Genomic DNA, 19,687 nt, shown 5'->3' with positions numbered 1-19,687 from the left:
TTAGGATTTTGGTTAGGATTACAGTTAGGGTTAGGATTACAGTTAGGGTTAGGATTAGGGTTAGGATTAGGGTTAGGGTAAGGATTAGGGTTAGGGTTAGGGTTAGGTTTAGGGTTAGGGTTGTGTTTAGGGTTAGGATTAGGGTTAGGATTAGAGTTATGGTAAGGGTTAGGATTAGGGTTAGGGTTAGGATTACAGTTCGGGGTTAGGGTAAGGGTTAGGGTTAGGATTAGGATTTGGTTTAGGGTTAGGATTACATTTAGGGTTAGGATTAGGGTTAGGGTAAGGATTAGGGTTAGGGTTAGGATTAGGGTGAGGGTTAGGGTATTGATTAGGGTTAGGGTTAGGATTCGAGTTATGGTAAGGGTTAGGATTAGGGTTAGGATTAGGGTGAGGGTTAGGGTATTGATTAGGGTTAGGGTTAGGGTTTTGATTAGGGTTAGGGTTAGGATTAGAGTTATGGTAAGGGTTATGATTAAGGTTAGGGTAAGGATTAGGGTTAGGATTACAGTTAGGGTTAGGATAAGGGTTAGGGTTGTGCTTAGGGTTAGGTTTAAGGTTAGGATTAGAGTTATGGTAAGGGTTAGGATGAAAGTTAGGGTTAGGATCAGGGTTAGGATAAGGGTTAGGGTTAGGGTTGTGATTAGGGTCAGGGTTGTGATAAGGGTTAAGGTTAGGGTTGTGATTAGGGTTAGGGTTAGGATTAGAGTTAAGGTAAGGGTTAGGATTAGGGTTACGGTAAGGATTAGGGTTAGGATTAGGTTTAGGGTTGTGATTAGGGTTATGGTTGTTACTAGGGTCAGGGTTGTGATCAGGGTTCGGGTTGTGATCAGGGTTAGGGTTGTGATTAGGGTTAGGGTTGTGATCAGGGTTAGGGTTGTGATTAGGGCTAGGGTTAGGGTTAGGATTAGGGTTAGGGTTGTGATTAGGGTTATGGTTGTTATTAGGGTCAGGGTTGTGATCAGGGTTCGGGTTGTGATCAGGGTTAGGGTTGTGATTAGGGTAATGTTAGGGTTGTGATTAGGGTTAGGGTTGTGATTACAGTTAGGGTTAGGATAAGGGTTGGGGTTGTGCTTAGGGTTAGGTTTAGGGTTAGGATTAGAGTTATGGTAAGGGTTAGGATTAGGGTTACGGTAAGGATTAGGGTTAGGATTAGGGTTAGAATTACAGTTAGGGTTGTGATTAGGGTTAGGGTTGTGATTAGGGTTAGGATTGTGATTAGGGTTAGGGTTGTGATCAGGGTTAGGGTTGTGATCAGGGTTAGGGTTGTGATTAGGGTTAGGGTTAGGGTTGTGATCAGGGTTAGGGTTGTGATTAGGGTTAGGGTTAGGATTAGGGTTCTTATTCGCGTTAGGGTTGTGATTAGGGTAAGGGTTAGGGTTGTGATTAGGGTCAGGGTTAGGGTTGTGATAAGGGTTAAGGTTAGGGTTGTGATTAGAGTTAGGGTTAGGATTAGAGTTAGGATTAGGGTTAGAATTGCAGTTAGGGTTGTGATTAGGGTTAGGGTTGTGATTAGGGTTAAGGTTGTGATTAGGATTAGGTTTAGGGTTAGGGTTAGGGTTAGAGTCAGGGTTAGGATTACAGTTAGGGTTAGGGTTAGGGGTTAGGGTTAGGGTTGGGGTTAGAACCAGAACTAAACTTGAGCAAACCAAATCAGAACCAAACTCATCCAAACAGAACCAGAACTAAACCCAAGCAAACCGAACCGGCACTGAACCAGAACCAAACCGAACTGAACCAGAACAGAACCAGAACCGTACCAGAACGGTACCAGAACAGACCCAGAACAGAACTCAAGCAAACAGAACCAAAACATGAACTAGAACCGAACTCAAGCAAACAGAACCAGAACCAGAACCAAACCCCAGCAAACAGAACCAGAACCAATTCAAGCAAACAGAACCAGAGCCAAACTCAAGCAAACAGAACCAGAACCAAACTCAAGCAAACAGAACCAAAACATGAACTAGAACCGAACTCAAGCAAACAGAACCAGAACCAGAACCAAACCCCAGCAAACAGAACCAGAACCAATTCAAGCAAACAGAACCAGAGCCAAACTCAAGCAAACAGAACCAGAACCAAACTCAAGCAAACAGAACCAACCAACTCAAGCAAACAGAACCAGAGCCAAACTCAAGCAAACAGAACCAGAACCAAACTCAAGCAACGAGACCAGAACCAAACTCAAGCGAAGAGACCAGAACCAAACTGGAGCAAGCATTATTAATGTTCTCAGGTTGGCATTGAGAAAAATCAGATGGCTCAGCTTGGATGGGCAGATCCTATTTCTCCTCTCAGTGAGTATTTGCCCTGTCTTCAAGAAGATTCTCTTGGAAGGACCAGATGTAGCCACGATACACAGCCTCCCCTCCATCACCTGTATCCTATATCCTCTCATGTGATTGGCCGCCATGCTGACCAATCAAAACAAAGTTCTGCTGTGAGCAGAGCTGGGGCTGAACACTGAGAGCTAAGCAGCGAAAGGAAAAAACTGGGAGCCCCCTCATATAAAGCATCAGCTCTCAGAGCCGATGCTTTATATGAGGGGGCCTTGGACAATTTTCTCACCTGTAAGGGGTCCCTGGCTCCAAAAAGTTTGAGAACCCTTCCTCTAGCTAGCAGGAGTGCAAACTCCCGATAGTGAAAACAAACGGAACAAAAAGAGCGACACAGCTGCACAGAAACTCCACGTTGTAGACATCACTGATTATAAGAGACATCGCAACACAGGAAGACAGTTTACATTTTTTTAAATCTCTGAGAGATCTTCAAATACACCGGTGCAATTTTTCAGAGTTTACGGTAACTCAAATAAAAAAACGTGTTTGGTTTTATATCGACCACATAGCAGGATGAATATTATGATTAAGCAGGTATATTTTGAGTTTGAGTTGAGTTGAGAAACAGTTGTGGCCATTTTGTCATTCAGTTCTATTTAGGTCATTAATGCACTGATCCTCTGATCATTATTATTATTTAATTATTTCAGTAAGGCAGCTTCCTGATTCCTTTGCAGGCTCTTTTGTTTTTTTCTTAGCTCATTTTATATTTTTTGAGAAAAGAGAAAGCTGAGATGTTGCCCATCATTGTTACTTGGTTGCACTAATAAATTGAATCGCTGTACATCTGTGGTTGCATTATTCTATTATCAATTTGCCATCATTTTTAAGTATGTAAGAGATGATTTCATTGATAGCCATAGACTACATGTCTTTCAATGTAGACTTCCACTGAGAGGAACATATTAGACTATTTAGAAACTAAATTAGGAACCAAATTTAGACTGTCATACCAGCTTGATCATCAATGAAAATGTCCTGGAAATGTCCTGGAAAATGATCTCTGGAAAAGAGTGGGAACCCTGCTTGAACTTCTGTCAGGTAATCAAAAAAAAGTAACAGTCATTTTTATTTAGAGAGCACAAGGAATAATAAGCCGTATTAAGTACAACTGAAAGCGGAAAATATTGATATTCATATGAATATTCACATACATTTTCAATTGTGTACTTAGACTGTTTGAGGGGCAGGGGCGAAAAAAAAACAAGGTACCTCCATTCAAAGCCCTGGTACTCACAATTTAGGGTGAATTTAAATAGATTGAGGCAGAGTTTACAAGAGGGAGGTCTGGGGGTCCTTCCCCAGAAAACTTTAAGCAGATCAATTAATTTCTTGCATTCTGGTGAATATTTATGTGACCATTTGTGCTGGAAATTGAATTATGAAAAAGGAAAACACAAAACTATGTATTTATTTCTATATTATTGATTATAGTACATAACATAATATAAGGAACTACATGGGTATCCATACAGCCTTTTTTTAAAAACGTTTTATACATTATAGGGACATCGAGAGGGCACTTCTGCGTTTTATACATTTGAGGGGCATCCAGGGGGCACTTTTTATGTTTTTGTTGCGATGTGTCATGATCAAAAGCTGCGGCTCTGAGAGCTGATGCTTTATAGTGAATCAGAAAAGCCGGCTTGCATCCTGAGCGAGCCGGCTCCCAGTTTTCTCCTTTCACTGCTTAGCTCTCACAGTGCTCAGCCCCAGCTCTGCTCACAGCAGAACTTTGTTTTGATTGGTCAGCATGGCGGCCATGTGGCCAATCACATGTGAGGATATAGGATACAGGTGATGGAGGGGAGGCTCTGTATTGTGGATACATCTGTTCCTTCTGAGAGAGTCTTCTCCAAGACAGGGCAAATACTCACTGAGAGGAGAAATCGGATCAGCCCATTCAAGCTGAGGCATCTGATTTTTCTCAATGCCAACCTGCACTGAGGACATAAATAATGTTTGCTCCAGTTTGGTTCTGTTTGCTTGAGTTGGTTCTGGTTCTGTTTACTTGAGTTGGGTCTGGTTCTGTTTGCTTGAGTTTGGCTCTGGTTCTGTTTGCTTGAGTTTGGTTCTGGTTCTGGTTCTGGTTCTGTTTGCTTGAGTTTGGTTCTGGTTCTGTGTGCTTGAGTTGGTTCTGGTTCTGTTTGCTTGAGTTTGGTTCTGGTTCTGTTTGCTTGAGTTTGGTTCTGGTTCTGTTTGCTTAAGTTAGTTCTGGTTCTGTTTGCTTGAGTTTGGTTCTGGTTCTGTTTGCTTAAGTTAGTTCTGGTTCTGTTTGCTTGAGTTTGGTTCTGGTTCTGTTCTGTGGATATGTTTGCAGTTTTTTGTGAATTTGTACAATAAAAAAGTTTGAATAAAACAAAAGTAAGAATGGTTTGGTAACAGAATAAATGCACAAAATTGGGCAATTATAAGGCTTCTCTTAAAAACACTGTATGTAAAAGGGTTTTCAACACACAAATCATTATTTTTTGCAAAGTTAAGGTAAAATATACGGCTACAAAATATCCTAAATTAAGAGCCGTTCAGGAGTCGAAAGAGTCGCTCTTCTTTGGGAGCCGAGTCAAAAGCGCCGACTCTTTGAAAAGAGCCGAACTTCCCATCACTACGTTTTTTGCACAGGTGGGGTCTTCAGGGGGCCCTCAATTACGACAGCACACTGTTGAGAGTTTGCATGTCGGCTTTCTCCATAATAAAAAGTTCTGTATGGATATACAAGACATTGAAGTGTTCGTAATTGCGAACAAACGTGCACCACAAAGCAAGGGATTCTTTATTTACACTGATCCTACTGCTTCACCTCTAGATCATGACGTTGCAGAGCTCGTAAATAGACAGATATAACCTACAAAACTTTCTAAACCAGTGCTGCGGTCTCAGGCACTTCAAGCTGTTCCCTTTTCAGCTTCCATGAAATCGAAACTGATACTTAAAAGTGTACAACATTTCACTGGATCGGTGATACGTGTCAGGGTAAGTCCTTTAACTTTACACTCTCAGCAATGAACTAGACTGTCATAATATCATCTGTTTTGTGTAGGCTACCTCCAAGTGTGCCTTCAATCCATCGGATTAAACCCAAACTCCAAAAGAAGTTAGTTTACAGATTGTAATTTTGAAGTTTCATTGTTTTGTTTCAAGGCTGTTCCACGGTCAATGGTCACTTGTTTGGTAACAATTTCAAACATAGTATGATGGAAAGATAGAGGTTGAAATAACGCAATTATTCCTGTTGGAAGGTTGTATTGTTTGTAGCCTTGAAAATACGTCATTTTACTTTGATTTGGCTTTATTTGATCCCAAGTTTTGTTCTTGGAAATGTTGCCGGGCATGGTTTAAAAAAAAAAAGAAGTTATTTTTCAATGTATCCTTTCTTGATACACCGACCTACGTGATTACACTGTAGATTACCAAACAACTTAAAGCATTACAAGATTTTTCAGTGAGTTGATAAGTCCACGTCTAGGATATGTACCGTTGGCTGAGGTCACAGGTGTTCACAGGTGAGAATTGCAGGCACCTCGCGGAAACACCGGTTACTACTCTATGGAATATGGAACGACTTATCATTAAAACTCAACTTGTTTACGTGCAATTTTATGCAGCGTAAACTGGTAATTTATAAGACGCCAATTGCGCCATGACGTTCCGCTAATCAAACACACCCGGGGTGATGTTGCGTGACGTCAGTAGCATACAGAGTCTGACCTATTTTAAACAGTCTATGAGTCTGACTAGTGAATTGCTTTAGAGTCACTGGAGAGTCCCCCGGCTAGTTTATGCTTATTTTGATGCACCTCAACTATGGGCAAGGTTTGTAAGACATCTTTTTAACTTTGTCTTACTATTTGAAAAACAAAAATAACGGTATTCTAATTGAAGCTTCTGTTGGTGGGAATGGTTTTCCTGCTGGGTTTGGAGAAAAGGTCATAATGACCATCGGTACTCATCGGTAAGTGGAGTAATTTGAGACTATTGCGAAATCTCTGCGTTTTTGTATCAAGCAATGTTATTATTCCCCTTGTTCCGTTATAACGGAACAATCATAGCTAATCTCCAATCCTCTGTCCTGATCCTGATTGGTTAAGGGGCGGCCGCTACTACGTCCTCCAATTGGTGATGAGTCCGGCACTATCATGACTGCACACGCCGATCTGTGTTGGGGGTCTAAGAGGAAATATGGTTGGGAGGGATAGTGTTGACATTCGTAGTCCCTCTCTCTGAACAATGTTTACTCTGTGACTACCAACAGCAGCTTTAAAGGCTGTTGTTTCAGAGACTGAACACCAGTTTAGTTGAAGCTACCTCACTCAGATGTAAGTAGAGAATATGGCAGGCTGCAATGCGTGCTTTTAACATAGTCCCAAAAGTTTTTTTAATTAATTGCCATGCCTACCGTTATCCCTTCATTTTTAATCTCTTACCATCAACTACTCAAAATGACACTTTGTTCACTACTTCTGGTTATTGAAAACAATGATATGAACATCAGTCCATTTAACTTCAGTGCTAATTTGTCAGTGTTAGCTAACTTATTACTATTCAAACATGCTAAATAGGCTCTCTGAAACTCCCTTCCTCCACACATCCGCAACTCTGACTCTCTTCAATCATTCAAAACCACCTCAAAAACCTACCTCTTCAAAAAAAAAGGATACAACACATAACCTCTACTCCCGCCCCACCTCTGTCTTTGTTCTGTTTTGTTTATTTGCTTTATTTTTTCTCTGTGAAGCTACTTTGAGTACCAAGAAAAGGGCTATACAAATCCAATCAATCATTATTATTATTCTTTGACTTCAACAGAAGACAAAAAAGACAAGGACTTTGGGTAAACAATTAAACGCTCAGAACAAAGGTGCTAAGTTTTTAAAAAATTGAAGTGGAGCCTTTTTTTTCCCCAAGATGCCTCAGAGTATCTTAACTATGTTGTATGCACACTGTATGTTTTCTTCAACCTCTTGAAAGAACAACGTATAACGTTCATGTACTCATTGTTTGTTTGTTTGTTTGTTGTTCTGTCTTTGTTCAGATGGATGCAATATTTAACATACTTGAGAAGTTCAGACTGGAAACTTACTACAACCAGTTTTTCCACCTGGGTGTAAAAGATGAGAGAGATTTCCTTGATGGTGTGACTGATGAAGACCTAAACAACATAGGTAAGATGACCTTCAACTTATAGCCTTGGACTGTTCTCCATTTTTTTTCTGGCACTCAATGAAAAACAACTCATATTTGTCAACCATAACATGTTATGTAGAAAAAGATATCTTGTGAATTTTATATATAATTGTTTCACTTTTTTTTTTAATCATCTTATTAATTAGTCATCTTTTGTTTTAATGAAGGATATTTTTATTTCAGGACTTATGTTTGGGTACAATTTATTGTTTCATTGGCTACCAATCACATTTTGGTACACAGTGTTCTATCATTGTTATGAGTAGATCAACAATCATCCCATATACAAATGAATTACAAATTAAGTTTTGGGCTTCATTCTTACAGGTTTAAGCCATGTGGAGAAGAACCGTTTCTCAACCATGAAGAACTTTATCCAAAGACTCAGAGCTCCAGAGCGCCAAGTTCAAAGTGTGGCCCCTGTGCAGAAATCATTGGAGCCATTCTGTATAAAGTACACGTACCCAAAATGCCCCCAACTGAAACCAATCAAAGGTATGAGAAACACACATTTTCTAACCTCTCTCTGATCATTGGATGAATGTGGATCAGCCTCTGATTTGTGCTCCCCCAAAATAAATACAACAAATTAACTATTGATGTTCCAAAGTGACTCGTGCCCTTGTCATTTAAAAATGAATGTAATCTCAGACTAACTGATGAGTCTAAAGGTGAGAAAAAAAAAGAAAATGGTCAGATTTGAGAGTAATTTATTTCACATGGCTTAACGTGGGGTCACAGAGTCTGTGGGTAAATGATGTGAATTTTCGGAGTGAATCTAACATTAGCAGAGCTAGCACCAACAGCCGTTGGTCTTTTGTATGTCATTCAACGTGCCTGTGCTGTCATGCTTTGCTCGGGTTGAGTGGTTTAACCATTTCCTAAATCAAAATTCTTCTAAAGTGCACAGCGCTACAAGATGTCATCTTTAATATGTGCTTGTTTACACCTGTGCAGTAGATCATTATAGCATTACCACAATCCCCATTTTAACTGGAGCTACAGCCCCAGCTATTGGCAGGATAACTAGTTTCACCAGCTGGTAATTCTAGTGCTGACTAGCAAGGGTGATGACGCTGAATTATTCAGTTGAAAAAATGTTCACATTCCTAATCCTACTGTGATCTTTTTCAAAATGTAAAGATATGGATCCAGTGCAAAACACTGTGGAGGATCTAATGTTAAGGATCAGTCACCTTGAAAGAGTCGGCAACACTAAAGGAGTCTGTCTCTACACCATTGATGGGATGCCTCTCTCGGATGACCCCTTCTTCAACACTTGTGAGCAAACCTGAACACCTTTGACTGTGAAGAGTTTAAAACAATGATGCAATGTTTTTATTTATGTATTTGATTGTACTCTGATATGGTTACAACAATTCCATACTTACAATTAGTACTGAAGCATTTGTACTCTTAAACCCTTTTGGAAAATAGTATAGTAGTACAATAGTATAGATCCAAAACATTGACTATTGAATGGGCAGCACATCAGCCATCCTGTGGGAAGCCAAACATTGTAGAGCTCCCCCTAGTGATTGGCTACAATAAAGGTCATAAAGCCTGCCTGCTCCAGTACAACACATGGAACATGGGACAAATTAAGAGAAATTACACATTGAATACATTTTGCTCATTCATTCATCTGTCAAAGCAATTAGTTCTTATCATGCTGATATATGTGCAAGTGTTCATTTTTCAGAGCAGTTTAGTTTTTATAAGCCATTTGAAGTTAAGAGGATGATTTGATTGGCAACTCTGTTGACAAATTCAGCTCCTGCTGAAAGCCGAAGAGGGAGGAAGAGAGAAAATATAACGAACAGTTTAGAGCCATTCAACTTTTCATTACCCAAAGTGTACACTTCAAATCAACACAAGAATTTTAGTTAATGTGTGGTTTGTTTAGGGGAAGGGTGGTTTACAGTATTAAGGAGGTCACCATATTAACCCTAAGTGTTGTTTTCTAATGCAGGGTCCATGAAAGACAGGCATATTGAAAATGGAGCTGTACTTTATGTAATATTTACACCGAAGGAGAACGTGAAACAGGCTCCACAGGTCCAAAAGCGAGATGTTGGCAAACCCGATGGAGACAATGTAGTTCGATGCACATAATGCTCAAGGTGTGTCAGAAATAAGATGATATTAAAACATGATTTATTTATTAAGTGAATGTTTGATGTATGGCTCAACTTACTAATCATATTTCCAAATATATTTGTTAACAACACATGTCCTGCTCAAAGATTATGCATCCATTGTTGAGTCAACAGCATACGTAATTGTCCATAGTGATGTCTAATCATTTTGTACCAAAGTTTGATTTTAATCTTTTTGTCCATCTGCTGTGTCTTGTGGCATGAAGGGAGATTTCGAGGTGTCAGTGAACTTAGCAAGTGACACCATCACCAGCCTGCGACTCAAGCTGGCGAATGAGAGTGGAATCCCAGCACATGTCCTTACTTACAAGTAATTCAGAATGACCACTCCACGTATTGATGCCATCGCTAACAGTCACATTTCTTGACCCATCACCACTGTTCTCCCCTCTCTCTGTATTTGAAGGGGGAAACATTGTGGTGGGGACACCCTGCAGAGTTGTGAAATCACTGAGAGGTCCACGGTTTCCTTCTCTCTGTCCACCTTTTCTGATGAGAATCCACATGGTGATACATTCTTCATCAACGATGTCGTTCCCTCAGTACAACAGACCCAGAAAGGAATCAGCGTGTTCCTGTCTTCACTTTGTGCTCTTGTAAGTTTAGATTTTTGTGACGTAACATTGCACAGAGACTACAGGCACTGTCAATATGTTGCTAGACATGCTGGTAGTGCTAGTATATTATGGCATGGTATTATACTGAGATGATGATCATATGTACAGATTACACCTTTTAGCGTCACTGTATTAGCATTGTCGTTTAAACATGGAAGGAACATGAAGCAATTAGCTTGCTGGCCTGACCCTCTGGATTTAATCCTGTTCTGAAAAACCTTTTTCTTTCCAGAAACATCATTGCACTAAAGAGCAACTGAAGAAACTGCTTTCCTACGTCCGTAAACTGACTGGATGTAACCCTCTTATCCAAAGTTTGCATCAGTTACTCTGCAGGAATGAAACCTTAACCAGGAATCAGAAGGTAAACAATATGAGGTGGTATAACTTGTTGGTCCATTTATATGCTCCTTTCATTTTGATCCTTGCCTCCATCAGCAGCCATGTCTTTTTCTTTGTGTGCTTTAGATTGCAGTTGTAGAAGGCCTGTACATGCTCTTTAGAGAGCTTCTGCCTCAACGTGGAGCACAGCGAGGGGAGAAACTGATTGAGGACTTGGATGTCTTTGAGAATTCCCTGTACTGCTGGGCACATCTCAAATCAGAAGCAGAGGTAACAGGCAATAATGTTAGATTGATTTGAGCTGAAGTGTAAAAATATGCTTTTTTTCTTAGGTCTTAATGTCTCCACACTTTTTTTAGACATTGCCAAATAATTCAGATTCTCTGAATGTCCACCAGTCAAGTTGTTAACTTTCTGCCCTTGTTTTTTTGACAGAAACTGACATCACACCTCGAGAACTATGCACTAATCGCCCTTACGTCTGGATCTGGCAACCGTTTCTGTGAACCAGTCAAAGTACCTGGAGTACCCGGTGCCTTTGAACGAGCAGATGTAATCCAGAAAATCAAAGGTAAAATAAAACCCTTGACAGGCCATAAAACTTTTCTGAGCAATCTTACAATTGAGGAGGACACGTTTTCTTTCTGAGATTTGCTCACTTCATTTTCCTTCCTTTCACTTCTGCTTTCCTTCTTTTTAGATGGAGAGAAGATTCCAAACTGCACTGAGCCGGTTTTGCGTGAAACATCTTTACAGAGAGCCAACAACATTGAAAAAATCTTGCTCAGTTTGCCTCCGTTCGTCAAAACATATGATCTTTGGATTGACCACGACAAGATGACTGGACAGAAGTTTGTATCATCATATTTTTAATTTTTAAAACATTATTTGAAATTCATATTTATATATCTAATCAAACTCTTTTATGTTCCTTAACTATTTTCTTTATTTATTTACTATAGATAGTTTTTTGCACACTCTCATTAGATATACTGTGGCATTCTGATAATACTCTTGTAAACAGTACACCTCAACCAACTACTCTGAATATTTATCAGCAGACTGATTCGTTTTGTACAGTTTCTAAAAACTTCTTTCCCACCAACAAGTGAAATTAGAGAAAACCGATGATGTGTTTTTCCAGACCTCTGTTTTCTACTTTTGAGATTAGACTTGAACCTCTTTTGAGACTGATCTTTTACAATCAAATGACAGCTTTCGGGTGAACATAGAGAAGACCTTTGGAAGCATGGTTGAAGAGTTAAAGTCTCCCTCCAATCAATGGCTGAATGTTACCCCGCCTCTACATTTGAAGGATCTCGGGCAGTGTGAGAGACGCCTTGTGCTGCTAAATGAAGGTACTCATTAAATCTCAATCAGTTTGAGTTATTTCCTCCTGAGCATGTGTAGTTTTTCAAATTGTGTGATGGAAAGAAAGTAGGAGTGTAACGGCCCAAACAAAATTCAGTTTGGTTCATTACACGATTTTGGAGTTTCAGTTGGGTACATTTTCAGTACGGTAAGGGTGCAAAAATGTATTTTCCTTTATTAGGAACTCGGACAACTTTTACACACTGTATAAAGTGTAGCATCGACAGTTCAGGCATGTAGGCCTGCTGAAAATATATTTTTTAAAGTAACATTATAAAACAATAGATAAAAAAATAGAATCATGCAGAACCCCCTCTTAGCACCAAATGTGAGCAGATTTTCCTTTAGGTGAGTAAATGTCAGAGGTCCATTCGCCACATAACGGGGTAAATATCTGAACCAGAATAGTCCCATTATTAATAAATAACTTTGCTGAATTTTCACACAGTTTTTGGTTGCAACCTCTATATCCTGCTGTTTGCAGGTGCTCCGTGAAGTCAGGCTGACACACACAAACAAACTAAGGAACGCTACATGCCACTTTTTAATAGTCTGGATGCCAAGCTACTCCGCTGAAATCGGGTTTTGGGGATTAAGACTTTATGGCAGGGCTACTAGCTGAAGGTTCATTTTAGTTTTGTTTTCTATGAACCCGCAAGAGGCTTGATATTTACTTTTCCCACAAGATGATGCGGTCTACACTGCACTCAGTGCACTCTCTGCTCCATACAGCAGACACTTGCTGCTCCTCACTGACAAATACTCGACTAAAATCTTATTTTTCTCTTCACTCAGAGTAAATTCATTTTTTTATGCTGGTAAGTTATTTTTTGGGGGGGGTTAAGTTATATTTTTGGGCATTTTTGCCTTTATTTGATAGGATAAGAGGAGATACAGGAAATTTAGGGAGCAGAGAGCAAGGGAACACATGCAGAAAAGGGTTGAGGCTAGGAGTCTAACCAGTGACGGCTGGGATGAGGACCAGAGCCTCTGTATATGTGGCACACGCTCAATCCGCTAGGCCAACGGCGCCCCACACTGACAGTTTTTAATTTGTTTGACAGTTATAGTAACTGTAAATTGATAGTATATTGCTGTAGTAATCTTTTGCTTTGTTTTTTCTCTGTAAGACAACCTTGGGGTGTGTCTGTACAAAGAAAAAGGATCCCCTGATATGATCAGAGTGCGTGACTGTTTGGCCGGCAAAGACATAACAGTGGATGTAAATGTATTGGCAGCCAGGTAAAGTATTCCTCGGTGTCTTATACCTGCTTAATGTTTCCCAGAATCAAGGAAGCACACTGATGACAATTACAACTTTGACTTTTAACACAGGACTGGTGATCACAGAGATGACAGAACATTTGTCACCACCCGAACTCCAACAGAGGCTGTACTGGTAACACTTTGTTCCACTCTTCCTTGATTTCTTTCAAAGAATCTCTGTTCCAGTAGCTATGTCATGTGTTGTAGCATAAACAGCTGACCAAGTCATATCAAATGTAAACAATGCATCTAGGATAATTATTAGTTTTTGCAACCCATGTATACACTCCATAACATTATCAGCTGAGAGAATAAGCAGCCATTCTGAATGAATTTAAAGAAGTATCTACAGAAAGAGAAGCAGAGCACACTTACGATATGATACTCTTGACTTGAACTGTCGTTAGGTGCTGATAGACACAAGTTCCTCCATGGAGGAAGAGTGTTATGGCAGTGCTGAAATACAGAAGATTAATGCTGTCAAGGAGCTCTTTGACAACTTTGCAACAAGAACCATGGCTTACGATTTTTACCATGTCATCGGCCTGGTGAAGTTCGACTCCATGGTGAAGACTCTCCACACATTCACAGAAAATCTGGAAAAGTTCAAGGTAAATTGTTTTTAATCTCTCCTTTTTCTTGTAATCAAATTTGCATTTGAATGTAATGCAATACTGATCCTAACTAGAAATTAAAGTGTATGTGTTTTTTTGTTTGTGTCTGGATGTAGGAACACGTGCGTACCATAAAGGCGAGTGGTTGTACTCTGTTGTACGATGCTCTGCGACGTGGGGCATCTGAGCTCGAAAAGGTGAAGAAAAGGTTCCCGGATTGTCGACTTCACATCATGTGTCTCACCGATGGAAATGATTCTGGGTACTTTTCCTTTTGTGTTCTAATCAGTTGAGGTACAAAAGTAGAAAAGGACCAAAACCATGAAAAACAACAAGCTGACGTATCCTGAATACTTCTCATAGATCCTCCGTTGAGCCGGCCGCTGTTACTGCCAGACTGCTTAAATCTGAGATTGTTGTGGACTCGATCCTTCTTGGAGACGTGGAGAACAACATGCTGCATGGAATCAGCAATGCAACAGGTATGACATCTTTTGAAGGACAGCTTCACTAATTACTGAGTCTCTATAAAGTTTTTGGACAAGATCTGGTAGGAATATGCAGATCCAGTTAACAACTCAACTGGCCACGTGAGCCTGAGCCACCAGAGAAATAGCAAGCTCACTCTGGACACTCAACACAAAAGTTGTTTTCCCAACACAACTCCTCAGATCATTCAATCACTCAGGCACTTCTTTATCTCTCTGGCTTCAAGGTGGCTGCTGTTTCAAACCACAGACAACCAAAGAGGGTCTGAAGCTCTTTGAGATTGAGACGGTTCTATCCTTGGAGCAGAGGAAACTGAAGGAAAAACTCGACTCATCTTCCATCACTGAGGTTAGTTTTTGTTAAACAATTTCCTTCTGAGTGTTGTGAAATAAAAAGGAATCAGTCAAACATGGATATAAACTGGCTTTATGTTCTTATTCATTTGTCCCCTTATAGAAGACTTTGTTAAGCATCTTCGGTACCCATGGCTATGATGAATGTCCGGAGACTTTAATGCCAAGCCAGATAAACAGCAAAGTGACAGTGACAGAGAGGTGAGTGGTCTAACTGAGTCTAAACCGGAGATATACTTGATGTTTACCACGCGTTCGGAAAGGCTACCATGTGTCCCCAGCATTGGTTTAGTATTTCAACTGTGTACGTCCTCAAAAATGAACATAGACATGAAGTGCATTATGTATATAAACAACAAGGGCTTGATTTTTGTCCCATCAGGCATGATTTAGTGGCCTTACATACCACTTACATTCCTGCCACTGTCACTTCTCCTGCCTTGACTCCTCGAGTGTTGCCATGTCTGTTTTTAACATCCCACACATCCGGTAGTTGTATACAGCCAGAGCTTCGTGTTGTGCCCTCTGGAGGTATTTTCCAAAAACATGCTTAGTGAATAGTCAAGTATATTTACAATTACACTCATGATGCAGCTGGACGTGCAAACAAACACAAGGTTACACAGCAAGCATGTATCTGACCTAATAATCAACCATGTCATCAATTTTATTCGGACCAACTCTATTTGTTACCCTAATTTAATGCTGTAAAACATTTGAAAAGCATGTTGTTAAATAGGGACAGGAAAGGCTTTTTGCAGGGGTGTGAAAGCTGTCTCCCTGGTTTTCAAAAAAGTCTGTTGGTGTAGCCTCTTGGCTCTATCATTTCCATTCATAATAATCATATGGTGGAGCAGTATTTACTGTTTGTAACATTTGCACTGTGAAGAACGAATAATTTCTCTTATTAGCGCTCTGAAGAAGAGGATTCAGGAGACAAAGAAGGGTTGGATTCTGGAGAAGGATAAGCGTATAATGGAGGAGCTGAAGAGTCTGCATTGTGATCCACATCCCTTCATCAAAGTATTTCCCTCAGAGTCAGACTTCAGTGAGTGGCATGTGTGGTTGAATTTATGTCTAGGAGCAAATGATTGGCCAGGGTGAAACTTTTGCCTTGTTTCATACTCTCACAACCTACAGTGGTAGGTTGAAGGGACGGGTTTTTATTTTGGAGATCTGACAAAAAATGTAATAAAGAACACCAACGCAACTTCATAACATCAATAAAAGTAGATGGTTCTGCTTACTGAAAAAAATGCAAGATTTGTTTATTTAATGTACAGTGTGTTTTGTTTACAGTTAAGCTGTTTCTTATTCATGCAACTGAACAGAATGCGCTTAGCTAGCATCAACTATATTTTGGCATTGCCTCAAGATTTCTAATTCAAACAAGCGTTGTTTTGACTCTTTCAGCTTTCTGGAAGATCCTCATGCAGGGCCCTCCTGACACACCGTATGAGAAAGGAGTGTTTGAGCTGTACTGCCAGTTTGGTCCTGACTACCCAGTGAAGCCTCCACTCATCCGCTTTGTCACACCGGTATCCCTCTAAAATACAACAATATGATTATGTTCAAATATATTTATTTAGTTTGTTTACACACAGTTGTGGCTGTGTAGTTGGACTTGTGTTGATTCATAGAGCTGAAGGAGCGGAATAATCTGAATATAACACTTTCCATTTTTAGGTTAGACACAGGAAACTAAAAAAAATGGGGAAATTTTGATTTTTTTATGTAAAACTATAAATTCCCTGCTCTATCACAGAGAATATCTGAACATTTTATTCACACATTCAAAGGACTTGGTTGTTACTTATGGAGTAAAGTTGTTTTTCTTGGGGACCTGGGGACAGCTCTACCACTGCAACGTCAACAGTGTAGGCCGCATCTGCCACAACATATTTGACCGTAACTACAATGCCCACATCACCATGAGGGAGATCCTTGAAGCTGTGTATGGACTGCTCATCGTCCCTGAGCCTGAGGATCCTCTGGACAGGTGAGATTATTACCATACTCTAGTCACACTCTGAGGTAAGATAGGTAGACAAAGTTCTGATATTTATTACCAGACTTATGTAAATATGTGGAGGGTGGACCCATTTTTACTTCATTCTGCTCAACTGACTACAAATGTTCCCATACTGTCACTTTTAATTTGATTTCATTGTCAGGACATATTTTAACTCAGTATGTTGGATGATGATGGTTTGATGATCCAAAAGTAACTCCTCAAACTTTACTGGTTAACACCGTGGAACAAACAAAAAACAATTGCCTTTTTTTAACATGAAAAACTTGTGTTGAAAAATTGAGTGTATCACTTATACTTCTTTTGTGAAGCATTTTGGCTGAGGAGTTCATGACGAGTCGTGAGATGTATGAACGAGAAGCCAAGAAGCATACAGAGGAGAGTGCAGGGAACTCGATGGATGACATGGAAAAAGTATATTAGCCTTTTATAACATAAAAGTGCATAGATGGACATTATCTTCTTTATGTCGGACACATAACGTTTTTTATTTTCATTCAAAGGAAATGGTGGATCCAGTGACACAGTTCGTACCCCAACATTTGATCTGTCCAATCACAAAGAAGATGTTTGTTGATCCTGTGAAAACAGTGTATGGCACCGTGTATGAACGCCGGGCCATTGAGGAACATCTGAAAGAGTGAGTTTGAATGCTGCGGTTGTACCATCAGTGATTGATAGAAGAGGTTGAACCTTTCTGATATCTGTCTTGAAACTGCAAATCTCTCCGATGGGCGAATCAGTCGAATTACAGAAAGAAACAAGCCACCGCTTCTGCAGTTGCATCTCACTACAACATCATCGTATTTTAATAACAGCTTTTGGAGAAAGTGAATCATTTCCTGCTTTTACAATTACTTTCTGTGTTACTGTACTTCTATTGCCAATGTTCAGGACATCAGGGAGTTTTTAGCTGTTTTAACAACCGGGACAAACTAATAATTTTAACTTTGCACAAAACACAAGCGGTTAGTTCCTAAAGTAATCCATGTAATTCTCTTTATGAGGGGACATGTTGTTCACTGGCTGTGCAGAGGACCAGGATATTCTTCAAGAATAATTCAAGAGTATTAAAATTTTTAGTAAATGTGTCCCTCTTCTAGTGACTTGTAGACTGCATTTGATGTTTATCTCGAGGTGATACATAAAATGATCACCTATATGAAGTTCCTCTACTAGGTAGCAGGCTAATCGAGTGAGCGCTGCATGTAATCACTACAGTTCACTACCACGAGCAAAAATATTTAAATTCTGTGCTCAGTCAATATGTATAAAAGCATATTTGCTGATGTGATTTGTCTGAGGTGATAAAACTGATTAACTCTAAATAATTTTAAGATAGCCTGATCAAGGTACCTGTCTACAGTGGCTGTCTACAATCTTTAATCTAACTCAAAATGCTGACATCAGAGTCAGCAGCGAATGTTGGGTTTCCACTGCAGTAATGCACAATTTTCAAGAATTGTTTTCTTTCACAATTCACAATTAGCCAGGTCGGATGTGTTTGTACACTTTCACTTTGCTGCTTCACATTCTAAAATCTATGTAAGATGCAAATGTTGTTTACCATGGGTGAGACGACAGTATTAGTCATTTGTAGTGTACTATTCTGTATTTACTTAAATCCATTAACACAGTAAACACAGGAAGCAACTGTTTTGCATTTTTGTATTAAGCTTTTTTAGAACAGATGGTCCAGATCTGATGTTGCAGGTCAGAGAAATCAATATTATTTGAACCTCTCTTTGCAGACACCAGTATGAGCCACTAGCTGGGCCGGGACATGAGCTTGAGATGGGCGACATCACAGCAGACCAAGACATGAAGAAAATGGTGATGGATTATCGCTCCCGTCAAATTAAATAAACCAGATTAGAAAATGTATCTCAGGGTTTATGGGTAAGTCAGTAGGTTCATACTAGTTTTGATTTTGAAGAGATTTTCATTAAATGTCCGTTGAGTGTGTTCTTACCTAGCTTTATAACCTTTTATAAAAATTACCATATAAAAGTTTGTGTTCATCTTTAAAGTCAAAGGGTACCAGAACATAGGAATTTGAACTGCATGATAATCATACTGAGGCCTATACATTACAAGTGTTGTAGTTTGTTTTTGATTCTGATGACCTTTTGTTTTTATTAATATCAGTTATTTAAGATCTTTTAGCGATGTGTTTGGAGTTGCTCTCATCTTAGTGTTTTTCAAAGGTATCAAATTCCCTAATTCACTATTTTATCAATAAACAATGCATCGATTAATACAATTTTAATAAATTCTTGTTGTGAAATAGATCAAAGTTTTAGTGTATTAAATTTGACATACTGGTGTTGGCAGAGAAATAAAGAATTTGTAAAAATGGGTGACTTCTGCATTTTCTTCAGTTTTTAATGCACAACAAACACTCAAATTCTTACTTTTCAAGTATGTTAAATCTGGTATATGTTTTAACCAGATAACACAAGTCTGTTTGTCTTTACAGGCATCATTGTGAACGTTTTTTGGTGAAAGGAGCATTTGGTGTCGGTCACTATTACAGACATGTTCTTTGTAACATGGTTCTCAAACACTGAAAGCTTTCAAGTAGTTATAAAATCTTATTGGGAAATCATATTTTTAAATACACAATTTAGTTTATTTAACAGCTGTCATGTGACAATAGATCTTTTATATATTGATAGAAACATGACGTGAAATGATGAACATTCGGTTCTGTTGAAAAGTCCAAAAGTCTAGTCTAGTCAAGTCATCTGACCGGAAACAAAAGAGGAAGTGAGTAAATCTCGTCCTTAAACTAAAAGTGCTCAGATTGAATAATACAATTAAATGCAATTATTATTTGTCATATAAAAAATAAGTATACGTTTCTAAAATGACAATCAAATTTTATCAACATGATCCCTGGCTTGTAACGCCCTCCT

At 39.3% G+C, this 19,687-nt stretch overlaps 1 protein-coding gene across 5 annotated transcripts; it reads left to right on the top strand.

Moving 5' to 3' along the window:
• The first annotated feature begins 4,946 nt into the window (after positions 1 to 4,946).
• LOC117826466 lies at positions 4,947 to 19,125 on the top strand. 5 transcript variants are annotated; one of them, XM_034702541.1, is made up of 25 exons: positions 4,947 to 5,315; positions 7,375 to 7,504; positions 7,854 to 8,021; positions 8,670 to 8,807; positions 9,499 to 9,649; positions 9,892 to 9,995; positions 10,092 to 10,281; positions 10,535 to 10,666; positions 10,771 to 10,914; positions 11,080 to 11,215; positions 11,345 to 11,495; positions 11,860 to 12,002; positions 13,146 to 13,257; positions 13,351 to 13,414; positions 13,689 to 13,892; positions 14,012 to 14,157; positions 14,259 to 14,377; positions 14,611 to 14,732; positions 14,841 to 14,938; positions 15,649 to 15,785; positions 16,151 to 16,275; positions 16,591 to 16,736; positions 17,081 to 17,183; positions 17,273 to 17,409; positions 18,521 to 19,125. In XM_034702541.1, exons 5-25 carry the CDS (start codon positions 9,632 to 9,634, stop codon positions 18,633 to 18,635), a joined length of 2,646 nt encoding a protein of 881 aa, XP_034558432.1. In that variant the 5' UTR covers positions 4,947 to 5,315; positions 7,375 to 7,504; positions 7,854 to 8,021; positions 8,670 to 8,807; positions 9,499 to 9,631; the 3' UTR covers positions 18,636 to 19,125. The 5 variants fall into 5 exon arrangements, with proteins under 5 accessions (XP_034558432.1, XP_034558437.1, XP_034558433.1 ...); XM_034702542.1 differs by lacking the exon at positions 4,947 to 5,315 and adding an exon at positions 6,005 to 6,155; XM_034702545.1 differs by lacking the exon at positions 4,947 to 5,315 and adding an exon at positions 6,009 to 6,294.
• The last annotated feature ends 562 nt before the right edge of the window (positions 19,126 to 19,687 follow it).

This window comes from Notolabrus celidotus, chromosome 15, assembly GCF_009762535.1.
Source record: "Notolabrus celidotus isolate fNotCel1 chromosome 15, fNotCel1.pri, whole genome shotgun sequence".
Classification (NCBI taxonomy): Eukaryota; Metazoa; Chordata; class Actinopteri; order Labriformes; family Labridae; genus Notolabrus; species Notolabrus celidotus.
This window is presented reverse-complemented; position numbering and strand designations above follow the sequence as displayed.